Here is an 18285-nt window from a genome sequence, read left to right as displayed (position 1 = left end):
TCATATATGAAGTCGATTTTACAGTATTATTCGGTGTATATTTAATATTGGGTAAGGTCTAATTGTACATCACATTCCTAAATACTACATTTGACGATGTCTCAGAAAAAGTAGTGAAGAGGATTGGCTGTCTAACTTCCTATTCCCTGTTATTCATTTTTAGCTGAAATCACCGACATTGTAGTTGCCAATTTTAAAAACCAAATTTTTTCTCAACTTTCTTGAACACAATTTTATGGAAGCCCATCAGTGCAGGGCTCAGAATTTATTTATTTTTTAGTGACAACTTTAAATATTTCATCAATTCATAGCTGTGGAATGCTATTGTTTACAGTTGATATCAATCATCAATCATACAAGTAATGCCAAGATATTGTTGTTGTAATGTTACATGATGGGACCCACCGTACATCTAGGGTAGTGGGAACTGAGTACGGTCCTTGCCCTAGGGGTTCATCAAATTCATAGAATAGAAATTACAAATTGGTGACAACAACAACAAACAGTTGAAAGTTGAAGTCGATTTTGTGTTTGACTTTTAATTGCCTTCTCATTTAATGCGAAATGATCGTCGAAATAATACAAATAATGCCAAGATATTGTTGTTGTAATGTTACATGATGGGACCCACCGTACATCTAGGGTAGTGGGAACCGAGTACGGTCCTTGCCCTAGGGGTTCATCAAAATCATAGAATAGAAATTACAAATTGGTGACAAAAAATGTAAACAGTTGAAAGTTGAAGTCGTTTTGTGTTGACTTTTATTTTCCTTCTCATTATTTAATGTGAAATAATCGTTGAAGTTATACAAGTAATGCCAAGATATTGTTGTTGTAATGTTAAATGATGGGACCCACTGTACATCTAGGGTAGTGGGTACCTAATACGGTAATTGCCCTAGGGGTTCATCAAAATCATAGAATAGAAATTACAAATTGGTGACACCAAAAATATACAGTTGAAAGTTGAAATCGATTTTGTGTTGACTTTTATTTTCCTTCTCATTATTTAATGTGAAATAATCGTTGAAGTAATACAAGTAATGCCAAGATATTGTTGTTGTAATGTTACATGATGGGACCCACCGTACATCTAGGGTAGTAGGTACCTAATACGGTAATTGCCCTAGGGGTTCATCAAAATCATAAAATAGAAATTACAAATTGGTGACACCAAAAATATACAGTTGAAAGTTGAAATCGATTTTGTGTTGACTTTTATTTTCCTTCTCATTATTTAATGTGAATTAATCGTTGAAATAATACAAGTAATGCCAAGATATTGTTAATGTAATGTCACATGATGGGACCCACCGTACCTCTAGGGTAGTGGGAACCGAATACGGTCCTTGCCCTATGGGTTCATCAAATTCATAGAATAGAAATTACAAATTGGTGACAAAAAATATAAACAGTTGAAAGTTGAAGTCGTTTTGTGTTGACTTTTATTTTAATGTGAAATAATCGTTGAAGTAATACAAGCAATGCCAAGATATTGTTGTTGTAATGTTACACAATGGGACCCACCGTACATAGGGTAGTAGGAACCAAATACGGTCCTTGCCCTAGGGGTTCATCAAATTTATAGAATAGAAATTACAAATTGGTGACAACAAAAATAAACAGTTGAAAGTTGAAATTCGATTTTGTGTTTGACTTTTAATTTCCTTCTCATTATTTATTGTGAAATAATTGGTGAATAATAAGTATAATCACATGAAGAACTTGAAAACAATGATAGGTAAACCTCTCTGATTCTAGTGATAATTCAAATCTGCTAAACAATCTTCAATTGTTGAAACTCTCACCTTGCAAGTTTGAGAGGGACTAATGTTACGGGACATTGTTAACAAAGTGGTGATTGATAGAATTAAGCACATATCTATAAATAATACTACTAATTAATGAATTGTTCCAATGATTGAATCACAGGCGAAGATGATTACTTTCCAAATTAAACTCCTCCTTCATACTTGCTTCTTTAAAATAATACCTGGCATCTGAAATATGTTCGTTCTGGATGGATTAAGTTAAGACTATATTAAAACACAATTTAGTGAAATGTTCTTTATCATGGAGTGTGAGAAATGGGAATTAACATCTCCCAGGGATGGCTTAAACTCTGGCAATATCTCCAGGGTAGCGATATGGGACTTCAAATGAGTCACAAGGAATTAACAGAGTATATATTCCCTATTGTTATATGTAACTATGATTAACAGAGTACATCAAATTTATACCTTACCATTATATGAGTTCATATAGAGTTCATTAAATATATTCCCTATTTACTATAAGCCATTAATGTTATGTTTAGTAATAAAAGTTGGTCAGTTCTCAAAACAAGCGTTGGAGAAAAGAGACTTCAGCTAGGCTTATATAACACCGTTAACACAATGTTTAAAGCAAATATCAGCAAATTGCACCGAATTATCCAGTGGGGGCAGTGTGCAATTAGTCTAGGGCTCCCAAAGTTGATGCATCCCTCCCAGCCCCCTCTTCAATCTCCAGCGGTCTCCGTGAGTAACAGGCTGGACATACCCACTTGCGATTTTCGGGTTGTACCTACAAAAATTAAGGTTCATTTTTGCTTCAAGGGGTGCTAATCGGGCAGTAATTCCTACATTTGTATGCGAGATGTAATAATTGTTGGTGTTTTCCATGGGGAGTTTTTCATGGTATACTCAAGTGATTCTGGTGGGAACTGGCACAACTTGTAATGTAGTGCAGGGTTGCTGACAGAGGCTTGAGTTGGGCGGAAGGGAAAGCGGTCAGATCAATATTCAGTGATGTTGAAATTGCCTCTTTTAACGGCACTACGACCGCGCGAAAAACATTGCTTTGAAAATGATTGAGATGGGTATGGACATAGTCATCTGCTTATTTGTGTTTGTACTAAAATGTGAAGGCTTGGGTAGTGATAAATAACACGTAGGGTACTAGGTCAGTTACTATCTGCTGTTCAGGCAATTAGGTTATTACATTAACGTGTATAAGACTGCAGAAGCTGCAGAAGAAGGAAGTGATACGGGTTGAAAGAGGGGGAGAGATGGACTGGGGTAAGGTCAGATTCGTATGTCTCTGGATAATGGAGGCAGATTTACATGTATCTGCAAACGTGAACAGCCAATCTGTAGCAACATGGTCATTAAAGTGTAAGCTAATAAGTTAATGGGACTGGTGGAAATGGAAAGGGGATGTTATTCCACTCCCTGTGGGTATAGATGTGAGCAGATAACGTCATGTATGGAATTTATGGAACGCCAATTGGGAGAGTTGGGGGTATGCTGCTCACCATATTGTTGACACAAATAATATATTGTAACAGGCATGCACTGTCGCTATTGCGGGAAGCCAACGATGGCTTACATTTAATAATACACACTAATATTGGAACTTCAACTTCTTACTTCAATGTAAAATGCGCATAGGAGAGGGACACCGGATTCCCCTTCCCCTTGGGATGGACATCAGTTATTATTTGTGTCCCCTCAGTATTGGAAATGTGAGTGCGGGCATGGCGCAGAGGTGGGGCGCGGAGCGGCTGGGTGGTGAGTGGATTCAACCCGTTCATCTGGCAACTCGATTACCTGCAAGCGAGAAACTAAATTGTTTGGAAGTCCTGGCAACTTAAGCGTTACTATCTGAAGGTTAATATAGACGCAAATTTCTTACTTACTTGCAGTCAACACAAAAATTACTGAGTATCTTTAACTTTCGGTGCATGTCTTCCCAGAAATCCATTTATTAAAACCACAAGGAATAACATGTATGGCGTATATAGCTAATGTGTAATATAATACATTTAATTAACATGGTAAGGTATCTTCATAATCCATTGTTTCTTTTTAGAAAATTTAGTGCTCTGAAACCTGGCGAGTACAATACATTGTAGTCGCCAGGTTTCAGAGCTCTAAATTTTCTAAAAAGAACAAGCCCAGCGTCAGTTAGGCTACTCATGCAATGTAATCATCATTATAATGATAATAATAAGAAAAGAAAACAAGCATGCATCTTGCTCCATATGTGACCTTACTACTCTATCCAGGTCTAGTTTTGGTAACCTATACCCGCAAAAAATAAAAACTTGTAATCAACTTTAAATAAACGGTAATATTACCTACTTTGATTGACAAAACGTTAACAACCGACTCGAAAAGCTCATTTGTCTCTATACAACTTATTAAGCTGCTTTGAAAAATAAGCAAACTATTTGAATTTGCTGTGAGCCTGAAGGAAACTATCCAAATACGACTCTTAGCAAATATGGCAAAAGATGGCGGAGGACTCGACTGAGTATGCGAAACGCTAACCTGCCGATAAATCGCCTCTGTGGTTCAGGCAAATCTTCATCTCTGTCCAATACGTCCTCTGCTCCTGCTGACAGTCCTTCCGATCTTAGATAATTCGTGATGTAGTTAGCAACTCGAAGATCTAACTCGTTATCTATGTTACGTAATGGACTGCTGTTTTCAGGAATCGGTTCAACCAACCTCTCTGCTCCTACAAGTTCTTTTGTTGAGTCTTCTTCGTTAGGACGGAGTCGTTTGACGTAATGGAGCTTGTGGTATTTCTCTAACTTTGAAAGGTCTCTCCATACGTTACGCTCTTCCGGGATCAGTTCATTCATTCTCTGACTAGGATGATCTTCATATTGGTCCAGATTCTCTCTTTTATTGAAATATTTCTCAATCAGGCCATTTGGAGGAATTTCGTCCAATCTCACATCTTTAGTATCACGTTGAACAGTTGTCGGAGACGAGGACACTAAAAAATAGAAGGTAAAAATCAGAAAAGAAGGAAAAACACACGTTGAACCAGTATCTTCACTTAAGTCCACATTAGTAGAACCAAGAGCCGAACAAGAGCAAACTCAGCGTGTAACAAAACTCCATATTCAAAAATGTACCGATTTACGTAATTCGTACTCGTGCCCTCCCTCTTTAAGCGGACACCCTTACCAACTAGGCCATGGGGCTTCATTTTAATATAGATAGTGATTATTAATTAGTTAAGATGTTATAGGCGATGTAGCGAAATATAAGGAAAAATAACGGATATTTCAATGAAATTCTTGGTTGCATCTTTTTACTTATTTTCGTTGCAATGATTTTGGATTCCTTTGACAATCTATCGTTTAACAGCGATCCTTAGTTTTTAATACATACATGCTTCATATATTGCGATGGCATACACAATGGGTATTGCTTTCTATTGTTTTAAAAGAATAAAGGTGAGAATAATAATATAAACCATCGTTTTCACGAATTATTCGAAGTGTTAACATATTGTGCACGTTTGCAAGTGTTTGGCATCTATAGACAGTTTACAACTTTTTACTAACAAACTTAAAAGAGCCCGATATTACTTATGAGTAAGGCAAGAGGTAACACTGGCAATATACTTGTCGTCAGTAACTTCTTTCATAGCTTCATTTGACAAATTTTTTTTTGGTATTGTGATCCGTGAGCCGCTGCCGTGTGCCGCTTATGACTTGTTCTGACTTGTGAAATGATTTTGATCAACCATCAACCAGAGAGATAATCACGCAAATAAGAACAAAGGGACAAGCCTGTGTCTATGTCCATGACGTTACTTGAAACGAGAAACATATGAGGGACATATCCTTGGTTTTTAGGTACCTAGTGATCGCATAGGTTAGCCACATATCTTAGGTTAGACCCCTATAGTTATCACATATATGGTTAGGCACAATTCCTAGATTAGACACCTATTTTAAATGCACATATTCTATTGGTTAGACACCGTATCTCCTAGGTAAGGCACCTGTAGTATGTGATAGGCACAAATTATATAGCCTAGCCTGCAATTAAGTAGGTAAGGTATACTATTTCATGTAAGGCACCGATGCTAGACTTGGATATCGCTCTTAACTTTAACATCTAGATTAATAATGACGTTAAATAGGTGAAAAACTAACTGTTTTCACAACAGTTAAAAGGAATATGAGAATTATTAAGTTGAGTGAGTAATGTTTAACTCATTAATGAGTTCGTGGGAAAATCTAAGTATCATTTTAATCTGGAAAGAGAAAGAAAGAAAAAGTATGAACTCACCACAAATCACACCAAGGAGAAGGACTCTGCACGGTGAATATAATCGAAACATGTTGCAAGGAGCTTTCAGAATTTATTTTTGCTGGAAGACTTGCACCCGACTACGGTTTGCCCGGAGATAAAATCAACTTCCATTTATGTACAAATAATCTGGAATTGATACGAAGAAGTTACTTGATTATTTTGCAGGAGATGAAATATTTAGTAACAACTTGAACTTACACCCGGTGAAGTCTGACTGGTCGTATCACAATCAATTCGGGATTTTGAAGTTTGTCAAATATATGAAATTATAAAGATTTTTTCTTTCAAGAGAGGGATCTAAAACTCGTTGCATTTCCTTCTACATAATTTACACATTGAAGTCCTCTCTATGAACAATAATCAATTTATCTTTGCCATATGTCCGGATGTCTGCTTAGGTAAGGTTTCACTGTCAACGAGAGACATATTCGATTACGTGACAGGCTAAGTGACAAAATGAGATCACGGTACAATTTATTGATCCATAAACAAACAAAGAAAGTGAAATATTATTTCTTGGTCATATAAATTTCTAATCCTTTGTTCATACTGAAAACGTTGGAAACTTATACATCCAAGCATGAACATGCTGTACATATTAGAGGGTTAGAGCGTAAACTTTAAGTACATACACTCTTACCTTCCACCCGCACCCTCCCCCCTCCCCTACCCCGCCCCATCTTCGTACATGCGTCATATTACATCTTCCTAAAACATAGCACTACCGATTGCCAGTTTAGGGGAAACATGCTTGAGCTCCACCACTCCTGATGTCAAAAATGTTTCGATTTAGACGTAGAGCTAAAGACATATAATCTTTGGTAATTTGGTACCACAGATAAGCCTTCTGCAAGATCGCCATTCAACCGTTATGTCATGCATGAAACATGAAACCGTTCAACCGCAACAAGCTTTTGTTGAATAAACAATCTCAATTCCATGTCCCTTACATGGGTACTGATGTGACAATGTGATCATGATGGTGCTTTGTCTCAGTTTTATAACGATACTTCAGCATGTTGCTTGAGGTTGGAAAGAGGTGGGGAGAAAGAGGTAGGCGCAGGGCAGGGGGGTTGTGGAAACTTTAACTCTACATCGCCTCCTGGATACGCGCATGCACATAGAAACATTGAACCACGACTTTTATCATGTATACAGAAATATAAGAACAAAAGCTGATAGAAAATTGCAGGGATCATCTTCATATGCTTCCAGCTACCCGATACAGTAATGCATTACGAAACATCAGATTCTCATCAGAATTCCTATAAATAATACTAGTGTGGATTGTTTCTCACAACTTTACCACAAAGGAAGTGTGATTGGTACTCTCCATATGAATCAGTAGGTTGGAGGCTATCAAACAAGAGGGTGAGGGGAGGCGGAAGGGGGAGGGATCAGGTTTGGGGTCGTCCCCAACAGATTTTTGATTTTGTAGAGTGTATAAACTGTGCACATTTCGCTGTTTTATCGAAATGTGTAGATTTTTTCATGTCATAATTCCGACTTCATGTTGAACTTTTGAGAATCAAAAATGATTCCCTGGCACTCCTTTTTGCCACCTAAAGTGATCCAACTGAATAATTTAGCACTGCCATATAGAGTACATCCCCTAAAGGTGAATAAGTGACTGCGGCAAAAATATTTTTCCACCCCCTACCACTGTCGAAGGTGTTGTATGGGAAGATTCCCCTCTAGTTACCCGGGTTACACGCCTATGCTTATTTATGTGTCAATGGTATTAATGTGGAAAAGGTGCCTCTCAAGTAGTCCCTGGATAGTTTCAAGAAACAGCAATGAAGTAAACAGATTACGCTTGTTGGAAGTATACATTGTATATGGATTCTTAAACTGTGTTTCAAAATTCCGAGACTGACTGAATTTTCTTGTCTCAGTGGAGGGTACGTGTGTAATAAACTGTTTAAAAACTGCGGTGGTTCCAATTCCTTTCTGCTTGTTTTTTCAAACATCGTTTCCATATGTTTTTCAACACGGTAACGACTTAAGTAGGGACGTTCGTATAAAAATATGGTCAATATCTATAGAAAACGTAATCGGTTTCGGTTGATCTTGATACCAGACTCGGAAAGGATGTAACAAAGGGAGGATGAAGTATTTCCGGAGGGAGGAGGGAGGAGGGAGGAAGGGAGATGATCGACAAACAATTGAGAACTACTGTATGTTGATTACCACGTACCACTGTCAGCCAGTCACTTAGTTGAATTTTGGACTTTTGTTTTTTTATATTTTTTTTAACTGTAAGTTTATGATATATTTCGGATGTTCAACAAAAGAAAAGAAAACGTGAAAATGCCTATATTAATTGATTTGATTGTTATGTTATCTTACTGTTAACGTTGGGTGATGGGACATTAATATATTAGTACATGTTCATTACTGTGGCAAAACACAGAATGAAGATATGGCAGAAAATAGTTATTGAAATACTGTTTTTGTACTCCCCCCTTGGAAATTAGTAAGTAATTTTTGTCAGTATCTTTCATTTCATTGTGCATGGCAACTACTATGCTGATATGTAGTTCTACAACCTATAATACCATCACCAATTATATGATTATTACCCATTCGACTCTTATCAGGAGAAATCAATGACGAGCTGCCAAAGATATCAACCAAGTACACGGATGGTTAGAGGCAGGAGAGCACGTAGAATTTTACCGACAATATGGAACGCCATCCTCCAGGAAAAGCCCCAACGTCGACGTTGCAAAGGAGTTAAATCTTCAAAACGGTCAGGTAGGTCTTCTCCTTCGTATTGCAGCCCCTTCATCTTTAAATCTCTGGCAACCATATCAAATACTTTGCTACCAAAGTCGTCATCCAAGCTCAACTCTGAGAGTCTCTCTCTTAAAGCAACCGAAGGTCTCCGATCGTCAGAAATACTGACCGCGAGTTTTGTGTGCCTTTACACGGAGGTTACTATATTATCAGATTTGATTTTCAGGTAAGTAGTTGATAACATTAACGTGTTAATGACTACTGTAGAAGAAGGAAGCAATACGGGTTGAAAGAAGAGAGAGATGCACGGGGTAAGGTCGGAGCCTTATGTCTCTGGATAAGGAAGGCATCAATCTATATGTATCGACAAAACGTGAACAACCCATGAGCATTGAAGTGTAAGCTAATAAGTTAATGGGACTGGTGGAAATCGAAAGGGGATGTTATTCCACACACTGGGGGTAGACGTGCAGACAACGTCATGTATTGCATTTGTGGAACGCCAATTGGGACTGTTCGGTATGCTGCGAACCATACTGTTGACAGAAGTAATGTGTTGTAAAAGGCATGCCCTCCCACCATTGCGGGTGCCAACGATGGCTGATAATATAATACACAATAATATTGGAAACTTGTACTACACAACTGTAGTCGAAATAAAGTGATGTAAATGACATTATCATTTTGCATCTAAGCCCTCTTACTTAAATAAAAAAATCGCATACGAGAGGGGACACCGGAGTCGGCTTAGATCTCCCCCACCCCCCATTCGAGATGGCCATAAGTTAATATTTGAGTCCCCTCAATATGGAATTTTGAGTACGGGCATGGCGCAGAGGTGGAGCGCGGAGCGGCTAGGTGTTGAGATGTTAAAACCTCTTCTCTGGAAACCCTCAAGCTTGAAACTTATTAGATTGGAAGTCCTGGCAACTTAAGCGTTATTATCCGAAGGTTAAAAATGACTTAAATTTCGTACTTACTCGTGTCGTACACTGAAAGTTTGCAATTAACACAAAAATGACTCCTGAAGCTACATTTGGAAAGTACTGTCTAATTTGAGTATATTTAACTTTCGGTTCATGTCTTCCCAGAAATCCATTTATATTAAAACCACAAGGAACAACATTTAAGGCGTATATAGCTAATGTGTACTGTAATATATTTAATTTACAAGGTAAAGTATTAATTTCATTTTCCATTGTTTCTCTCTCGATACTAGAAATTTAGTGCTCTAAAACCAGGCGAATACAATGCAGTGTAACAAAATCATCGTCAGTTACTCATGCATTGTAATCACCATAGTGATGATGATTATATGCTCCTTATGTTACGTTATAGCTCTTCACAGATCTAGTTAAGATATCATTGTCGATCAAATACAAACGGTTGGAAAACTTGTGATGAACTTTAAATAAACGGTAATATTACCTACTTCGATTGACAAAACATAAATAACCGACTCGAAAATCTGATTTTGCTCTACAACTTATTAAATAAAGCTACTTTGAAAAAAAGGGAAACTATTAGAAATGCTGTGAGCCTGAACGAAACTATCCAAATAAGTGATGGACAACATGGTGCACGACATGGCCGAGTAAGTGGAGCCCTAACTTAAAGAGGAATCGCCTCTGTGGTTCAGGCAAATCTTCATCTCTGTCCAATACGTCCTCTGCCCCTGCTGACAGTCCTTCCGATCTCAGATAATTCGTGATGTAGTTAGCAACTCGAAGATCTAACTCGTTATCGATGTTACGTAATGGACTGCTTTTCTCAGGAATCGGTTCAGCAAACCTCTCTGCTCCTACAATCTCTTTTGTTGAGTCTTCCTCGTTAGGACGGAGTCGCTTGACGTAATGGAGCTTGTGGTACTTCTCCAACTTTGAAAGGTCTCTCCATACGTTTCGCTCTTCCGGGCTCAGTTCATTCATTCTCTGACTAGGATGATCTTTATGTTGGTCCAGTTTCTCTCTTTTATTGAAATATTTCCCAATCAGGCCATTTGGAGAAATGTCCAATCTTACATCTTTAGTATCACGTTGAACAGTTGTCGGAGACGAAGACACTAAAAATAGAAGGTTAAAAAAAAATAGAAAAGAAAGAGAAAAAAAACATATGTCGAACCATTATCTTCACTTGGATCCACATTGGTAGAACCAAGAGCCGAGCAAGAGCAAAATCAGCGTGTCACAAAACTCCATATTAAAAAATGTATCGATTTACCTAATTTCGTACTCGTGCCCTCCCCCTTTATATGCGGACACCCTAACCAACTAGGCCATGGGCGCTTCATGTGACTTTAGGTATTGATTATTAATTAGTTATCAAGCTTTAGGCGATGTAGCGAAACATAAGGAAACAATAGCAGATATTTCAATGAAATTCTTGGTTGCATCTTCTTACTTATTTTCGTTGCAATGATTTGAGAATCCTTTGACACTCGTTCGTTTTTGAGCGATCGCTTTAGTGTTTAATACATACATGCCTCATATAGTGCGATGGCATACACAATGGGTAATGTTTTCTATTGAGTTGAAAGAAAAAAGGAGAGAAAAAAATACCATCGTTTTCACAAATTTTTCGAAGTGTAAACTAATTGTGCACGTTTGCAAGTTTGTGGCATTTATATACAGTTTACAACTTGTGACTAAAAAACTTAATAGAGCCCGATATTACTAATGAGTAAGGCAAGAGATAACACTGGCAATAAACTAGTCATAGTCAGTAACTTCTTTCATAGCTTCAATTGACAAACTTTATTTTGGTATTGTGATCCGTGAGCCGCTGTCTTAATGCTGAATGTCATGTGACTGGAATGTGACTTGATTTATATGACTTTATTTGACTTGTGAAAAATGGCTCTGATCAACCATCAACCATCAACCAGAGAGAGAGATAATGACGCAAACAAGAACAAAGGGACAAACCTGTGTCTATGTCCATGACGTTACTTGAAACGAGAAACATTTTAGGGACATATCCTAGGTTTTTAGGTACCTTGCGATCGCATAGGTTAGCCACATATCTTAGGTTAGACCCCTATAGTTACCACATAGGTTAGGCACATATCCTAGGTTAGACCCCTATAGTTATCACATATATGTTAGGCACATATCCTAGGTTAGACACCTATTATAAATGCACCTATATTCTATTGGTTAGACACCTATTATAAATGCACCTAATCTATTGGTTAGACACCTTTCATAAAAGCACCTATTCTATTGGTTATACACCTGTTATAAATGCACATATTCTATTGATTATGAACACCATATAGCCTAGATAAGGCACCTGTATAGTATGTTAGGCACAAATTCTATAGCCTAGGTTGACAATTCAGTAGGTAAGGTAGGTAAGGCACCGATGCTTGATTTGGAAATCGCTCTTAACTTTAACATCTAGATTAATAATGACGTAAAATAGGTTAGAACACAACTGCTTTCACAACAGTTAAAAGGAAAATGAGATTTATTAAGTTGAGTGAGTAATGGTTAAATCAGTAAAGAGTTCGTGGGAAAATCTAAATATCATGTAAATCTGAAAAGAGAAAGAAAGGAAAAAGTGTACTCACCACAAATCACACCAAGGAGAAGGACTATGCACGGTGAATATAATCGAAACATGTTGCATGGAGCTTTCAGAATTTCTTGATGCTGGAAGACTTGCACCCGACTGTTTGCTCGGAGATAAAATCAACTTCTATTTATGTACAAACAATCTGGAATTGATACGAAGAAGTTCCTTCATTATTTTGCAAGAGATGAAATATTTGGTAACAACTTGAACTTACACCCGGTGAAGAATGACTGGTCGTATCACAATCAATCCGGGATTTTGAAGTATATCAAAAATATGTAACTATAAAGAGTTTTTCTTTCAAGCGGTGGATCTTAAACTCGTTGCATTTCCTTCTACTGATAATTTACACATTGAAACCCTCTCTACCAACAATAATCAATTGATCTTAACCATATGTCCGGATGTCTGCTTAGCTAATCTTTCACTGTCAACGAGAGACACATTTAATTACGTACAGGCTAAGTGACAAAATGAGATCACGGTACAATTTATTGATCCATAAACAAACAAAGACAGTGAAATATTATTTCTTTATAATACACATTTCTAATCCTTTGTTGTCACTGAAAACGTTGGAAACTTATACATCCAAGCATGAACATGCTGTATATATTAGAGGGTTAGAGCGTAAACTTTAAGTACATACACTCTCACCTTCCACCCGTCCCCCCCCCGCCTTCCCTCCCCATCTCCGTACATGCGTTATATTACATCTTCCTAACACAAAGCACTACCGATTGCCAGCTTAGAGGAAACATGCTTGAGCTCCACCACTCCTGATGTCAAAAATTGTTTTCGATTAAGACGTAGAGCTAAAGACATATAGTCTTTGGTAATTTGGTACCACAGATAAGCCTTCTGCAAGATCGCCATTCAACCGTTATGTCATGCATGAAACATGAAAACGTTTAACCGCAACAAGCTTTTGTTGAATATACAATCTCCATTCCATTTCCCTTACATTGAGACTGATGTGACAATGTGATCATGATGGTGCTATGTCTCAGTTTTATAACGATTCTTCAGCATGTTGCTTGAGGTTGGAAGGAGATGGGGAGAAGGAGGTAGGCGCAGGGCAGGGGGTTGGGGGTTGGGGGAAAGTTTAACTCTACATCGCCTCCTGGCTACGCGCATGCACATAGAAACATTGAACCACGACTTTTATCATGTATACAGAAATATAAGAACATAAGCTGATAGAAAATTGCAGGGATCATCTTCATATGCTTCCAGCTACCCGATACAGTAATACATTACGAATCATCAGATTCTCATCAGAATTCCTATAAATAATACTAGTGTGGATTGTTTCTCACAACTTTACCACAAATGAAGTGTGATTGGTACTCTCCATATGAATCATTAGGTTGGAGGCTATCAAACAAGAGGGTGAGGGGAGGCGGAAGGGGGGGGGAGGGATAAGGTTTGGGGTCGTCCCCAACAGATTTTTGATTTTGTAGAGGGTATAAACTGTGCACATTTCGCTGTTTTATCGAAATGTGTGGATTTTTTCATGTCATAATTCCGATTTTATGTTGAACTTTTGAGAAGCAAAATGATCCCCTGGCACTCCTTTTTGCCACTAAAGTGATCCAACTGAATTATTTAGCACTGCCATATAGAGTACATCCCCTAAAGGTGGAGAAGTGACTGCGGCAACATATTCTACCACCCCCTACCACTGTCGAAGATGTTGTATGGTAAGATTCCCCTCTAGTTACCCGGGTTACACGCCTATGCTTATTTATGTGTCAAGGGTATTAATGTGGAAAAGGTGCCTCTCAAGTAGTCCCTGGATGGTTTCAAGAAACAGCAATGAAGTAAACAGATTACGCTTGTTGAAAGTATACATTGGTATGGATTCTTAAACTGTGTTTCAAAATACCGAGACTGAATTTCCCTGTTCAGTGCAGGGTACGTGTGTAATAAACTGTTTTAAAACTGCGGTGGTTCCAATTCCTTTCTGCTTGTGTTTTCAAACATCGTTTCCCTATGTTTCTCAACACGGTAACGACCTTAGTAAGGACCGTTCGTAGAAAAATATGCATGGTCAATATTTAATAGAAAACGAAATTGGACCTGTTGATCTTGATACCAGACTTGGAAAGGATGTAACGAAGGTAGAATGGAGTATTTCCAGAGGGAGGAGGGTGGAAGGGAGGATACCGAGGAAGGGAGATGATCGATACACATATGACAACTGTGTTGGCTACAACGTCAGCCAGTCAGTTGAGTTTTCGCTTTAGTTTTTTGAACGTTTTATAACTGTTAGTGTATGATATGTTTCGGACGTTCAACAAAAGAAAAGAAAGCGTCTAGCCGAAGTTGAAGTTTTGACTGCGAGGAAAGGTAAATGCAAGACCGGTGTTATATAAAAATGCGAAAATGCCTATATTAACTGATTTGATTTTTATGTGGTCTTACTGTTAACGTTGTGTGGTGGGACATTATAATATTAGTTCCTTACATCGGCAAACCACAGAATGAAGAAATGACAGAAAAGAATTATTGAAAATATTGTTTTTGTAGTACACTCAAGTAAAGAGATCGAAAGATCGAATAATTTTTGTCAGTATATTTCATTTCATTGTGCATGACAACTACTATGCTGATATGTAGTTCTACAAGCTATAATACCATCACCAATTATATGATTATTAGCCTACCCATTCGACTCTTATCAGGAGAATCAATGACGAGCTGCCAAAAGATATCAACCAAGTACACGGATGATTAGAGGCAGGAGAGCACGCAGAATTTTACCGACAATACGGAACGCCATCCTATAGGAAAAGCGCCAACGTCGACGTTGCAAAGGAGTTAAATCTTCAAAACGGTCAGGTAGGTCTTCGCCTTCGTATTGCAGCCCCTTCATCTTTAAGTCTCTGGCAACCATATCAAATACTTTACTGCCAAAGTCGTCATCCAAGCTCAACTCTGCGAGTCTCTCACTTAAAGCATCCGGAAGTCCTTGATCGTCAGAGATACCCCGAGTCTTGTGTGCCTTGACATAGTTGTCAAGGTCCTTCCAATATCCGCGATCTTCGGGGATTAGAGCTTTCTCGTCAAATCCATCATCTCGTTTAAACAGTTCCGAGAGAAAGTCTGCCTCTGAGGCATCTTTCAAGTTTGATGGGGACGCTGAAAGTCAAGGAAGACATCATAATATATCAAATTGCCACAAGTATACAAGAATATCATTCTCAATTGCTTTTCTTTGCACGTAAAGATGACAGTTACGATTAAACAGCTTTTTGAAGAAATGATTGCTTATCGCAATTCTAGAACATTCTTATGAGCCACGTGGTGTATAAATTTTTAAATACTTCGTTCACATTAAACGGCTTAGGATGGAAACGTATGGCTGGGAATAATTATGTTATTTATACGAAAGCTCAATCGGCAGATATTGGATCAGTAGAGAGCTCTATAAACCAGGATCCGATCCACAAGCGTTCGTATATAGCGTTATGTGGTGTACCTACCAGTGACAAAGAAAGTGAAAGCAGGCCTCTGAGGTATCCCGTGGACGGATTAGAATTCAACCCTGTATAGTATGTAGCAATTGACCACCAGCAGGTGTAAGCTTTTGCTTTCACTTAACCTGTTCATTTTACTAACAATTCTAGCTCATAAAATATCCTGCATTACTTTTATAGACTGAGAAATCAATTTGCAAATCGTTAAGGTTAGCTTAATCTGTTGTATGCTAAATCTGATCAACTACAATATCATAACTTGAAAACAGAGATATTTGTAAAGATTTCAATAACAGACCAAGAAGACATGCAAACTATCTATTGATCCGATTGTCGTAACGAGGATGGAACAATGCACTTTAAGAATAATTCAAATTGAGGAAAAAGGACTTGTTATGAGATCATATATGAAAGAACGTTGCGCAAAGTGACTATAATTATTACAAATAATAATAAAATTGCGATATCTTTGCACAAACCCAACTCACCCAGAGTGGTGACAGTGGTAAAGGCCAGAACCAGAGCGATAACTTTGAGAAGCGACATCCTGACTCCACGATAAATATTCTTAACAACCGAGTATAAGAATGTTGGTGGTTTCTGATGTGATGATTACTGCGAAAGAATGCAACACTTTATAAGGAAATCATAACTCATAAATCAAACCACTGGAACAAAGACGAAACAATGAATCAAAGAAAAGGTATGATTTAATAACGAACCTTTATCTATATCCTATATCTATGAAAGTTTCCAAAAATAAAATAGTTGTCGAAGATGATGAAAGAGAAAAACTCGTGAATGTAGGGAAAGAGTCAAGTAGGTGTTAAATATACAGAAACATCAACTTGCGTTAGACGTGTTTCAAAGCTATATTAATTACATATCATATCCCAAAACAAAAAATAAACAAAAATCTTCAATTGTTAGACACTTCTCAGTTTCAACAATATTGTTTCTTATAGCTATACGTGTTTTAAAGCATTATAGCATTAGAGCATGATAAATAGATGACACGAAGAAGGCATATTAATCATTTGATTGTTTACCATGATATTGGAATTTGATGATGAAGATGGTGAAATGAAATATTGTAACTCCATATCGAGGGCACTGACACACTTATATACCTATACAATTGTTGAAAGAATGAATCACTTCTCGTCGTTACTGAAGTAAGCCCCTCCCCCCAAAAAAGATCAGGGGCAAGATCTCAACACCCCTCCCCGCCCCCCCCCCCCGACACACTTACTGGCAAAGTGAATATTACAAATAATTCCTGAAAGAAAGTGTACCGTACATAAATATATATCATGTATATTTAGCTAAACAGTCGACAATTCTGTTTAAAATTATTTTTAAAAGTTAAAACATATAACAGCACTATCATCTAGGTACTCTCTATTTTACCAAAACTTTGAGGACACAATTGAGGAGGGGATGCGCCTCCGTTTAGACCCTTCTCCCCCTGGACGACTTAACATCTTGCCCCCCCCCCTTTGAAGAAAAAACGTGGTTGCCTCCTGATCGTTACATGATTCATAAAGATAAACAACAGACAGTTCCCTACAATGATGATTCCTTGAAAGAAAACATTAAATCTGTCTAAAACTCAGGTTAATCATTGCTTGTCATTACGTAAGCAACTTACCATCAAACAAGTGGAAGGATACTAAGTCACTTCGTCAAAACGAATACTGAGTACATTACAACAAGTCTCTCATGTTACTTGCTTAAACCATCATTAACCGTCTTTTTTCCTTTCCAGTGGTATAATTAAGCAACTTTTATAATGAAACAGAAACTAAGACGTTAAGGCATCTGAGAACATCATTGTCTCCTAAACGATCGCAAAGTCTTAGCCTAGTCTACTTAAAAAGTAAAACTGTAATCACTAATACACATCATCTTTTCCATCGATTCTTCGCAAAGTTTTATCAAACTTTAACTAATCTCATGCTTATTGGTTATCCGACTTTTTTGTGGCAATTTTTCAAAGACTAAACTGTAAGTCGACTTATGCCAACATGGTTGCAACACTTCGTCTGGGAGGATCAACCATTTCCAACTTTCAGGACCGTTTTTTGTGTGTTGCAAATCTACCCTCGGTTAGGATTTATAATTTATGATTCAGTAAGGATGTTTAGGGAAAAGATGGTGATGTTAATTATCCAATCCCTGTATTACGGTACAAACCTTCTTCAGTTTCTGAACAACAAAAAAACGTTTTAAATTAGCAGTTAAGGCTTTAGTGGTATATTACTTTACAAGAAACACGTTACTACCAGTAAATTGACTATCAAGTGTCTCCACAACTTATGAAGTCGGTGACTAGTATATTAGTTTCGTAAACAGATATCTTTCTAAGTTGAATAGCTCACTTCAGT

The 18285-nt window shown here is 37.6% G+C and overlaps 3 protein-coding genes across 3 annotated transcripts; all 3 read right to left on the bottom strand.

The window, feature by feature from the left end:
• Window positions 1–582: 582 nt before the first annotated feature.
• On the bottom strand, window positions 583–6218 carry LOC139969207 (uncharacterized). Its single transcript, XM_071974100.1, has 2 exons — window positions 6078–6218; window positions 583–4767 (listed from the first exon to the last, which is right to left on the bottom strand). Exons 1-2 carry the CDS (start codon window positions 6127–6129, stop codon window positions 4241–4243), a joined length of 579 nt encoding a protein of 192 aa, XP_071830201.1. The 5' UTR covers window positions 6130–6218; the 3' UTR covers window positions 583–4240.
• Window positions 6219–9875: 3657 nt separating this feature from the next.
• On the bottom strand, window positions 9876–12567 carry LOC139969209 (uncharacterized). Its single transcript, XM_071974103.1, has 2 exons — window positions 12412–12567; window positions 9876–10902 (listed from the first exon to the last, which is right to left on the bottom strand). The coding sequence occupies exons 1-2, from the start codon at window positions 12461–12463 to the stop codon at window positions 10391–10393; spliced, it is 564 nt and encodes a 187-aa protein (XP_071830204.1). The 5' UTR covers window positions 12464–12567; the 3' UTR covers window positions 9876–10390.
• A 2412-nt stretch (window positions 12568–14979) lies between these two features.
• On the bottom strand, window positions 14980–16547 carry LOC139969210 (uncharacterized). Its single transcript, XM_071974104.1, has 2 exons — window positions 16387–16547; window positions 14980–15560 (listed from the first exon to the last, which is right to left on the bottom strand). Exons 1-2 carry the CDS (start codon window positions 16442–16444, stop codon window positions 15133–15135), a joined length of 486 nt encoding a protein of 161 aa, XP_071830205.1. The 5' UTR covers window positions 16445–16547; the 3' UTR covers window positions 14980–15132.
• Between the last annotated feature and the right edge of the window lie 1738 nt (window positions 16548–18285).

Source organism: Apostichopus japonicus, chromosome 6 (genome assembly GCF_037975245.1).
Source record: "Apostichopus japonicus isolate 1M-3 chromosome 6, ASM3797524v1, whole genome shotgun sequence".
In the NCBI taxonomy this organism is placed as follows: Eukaryota; Metazoa; Echinodermata; class Holothuroidea; order Aspidochirotida; family Stichopodidae; genus Apostichopus; species Apostichopus japonicus.
This window is presented reverse-complemented; position numbering and strand designations above follow the sequence as displayed.

Coding starts and splice junctions, on each gene's coding strand:
- LOC139969210 (XM_071974104.1), bottom strand. CDS start 16,444: ATGTCGCTTCTCAAAGTTATCGCTCTGGTTCTGGCCTTTACCACTGTC. Junction 15,561..16,386: donor TACCACTGTCACCACTCTGG/GTGAGTTGGGTT, acceptor CTTGACTTTCAG/CGTCCCCATCAAACTTGAAA.
- LOC139969209 (XM_071974103.1), bottom strand. CDS start 12,463: ATGTTTCGATTATATTCACCGTGCATAGTCCTTCTCCTTGGTGTGATT. Junction 10,903..12,411: donor TCTCCTTGGTGTGATTTGTG/GTGAGTACACTT, acceptor TTCTATTTTTAG/TGTCTTCGTCTCCGACAACT.
- LOC139969207 (XM_071974100.1), bottom strand. CDS start 6,129: ATGTTTCGATTATATTCACCGTGCAGAGTCCTTCTCCTTGGTGTGATT. Junction 4,768..6,077: donor TCTCCTTGGTGTGATTTGTG/GTGAGTTCATAC, acceptor TCTATTTTTTAG/TGTCCTCGTCTCCGACAACT.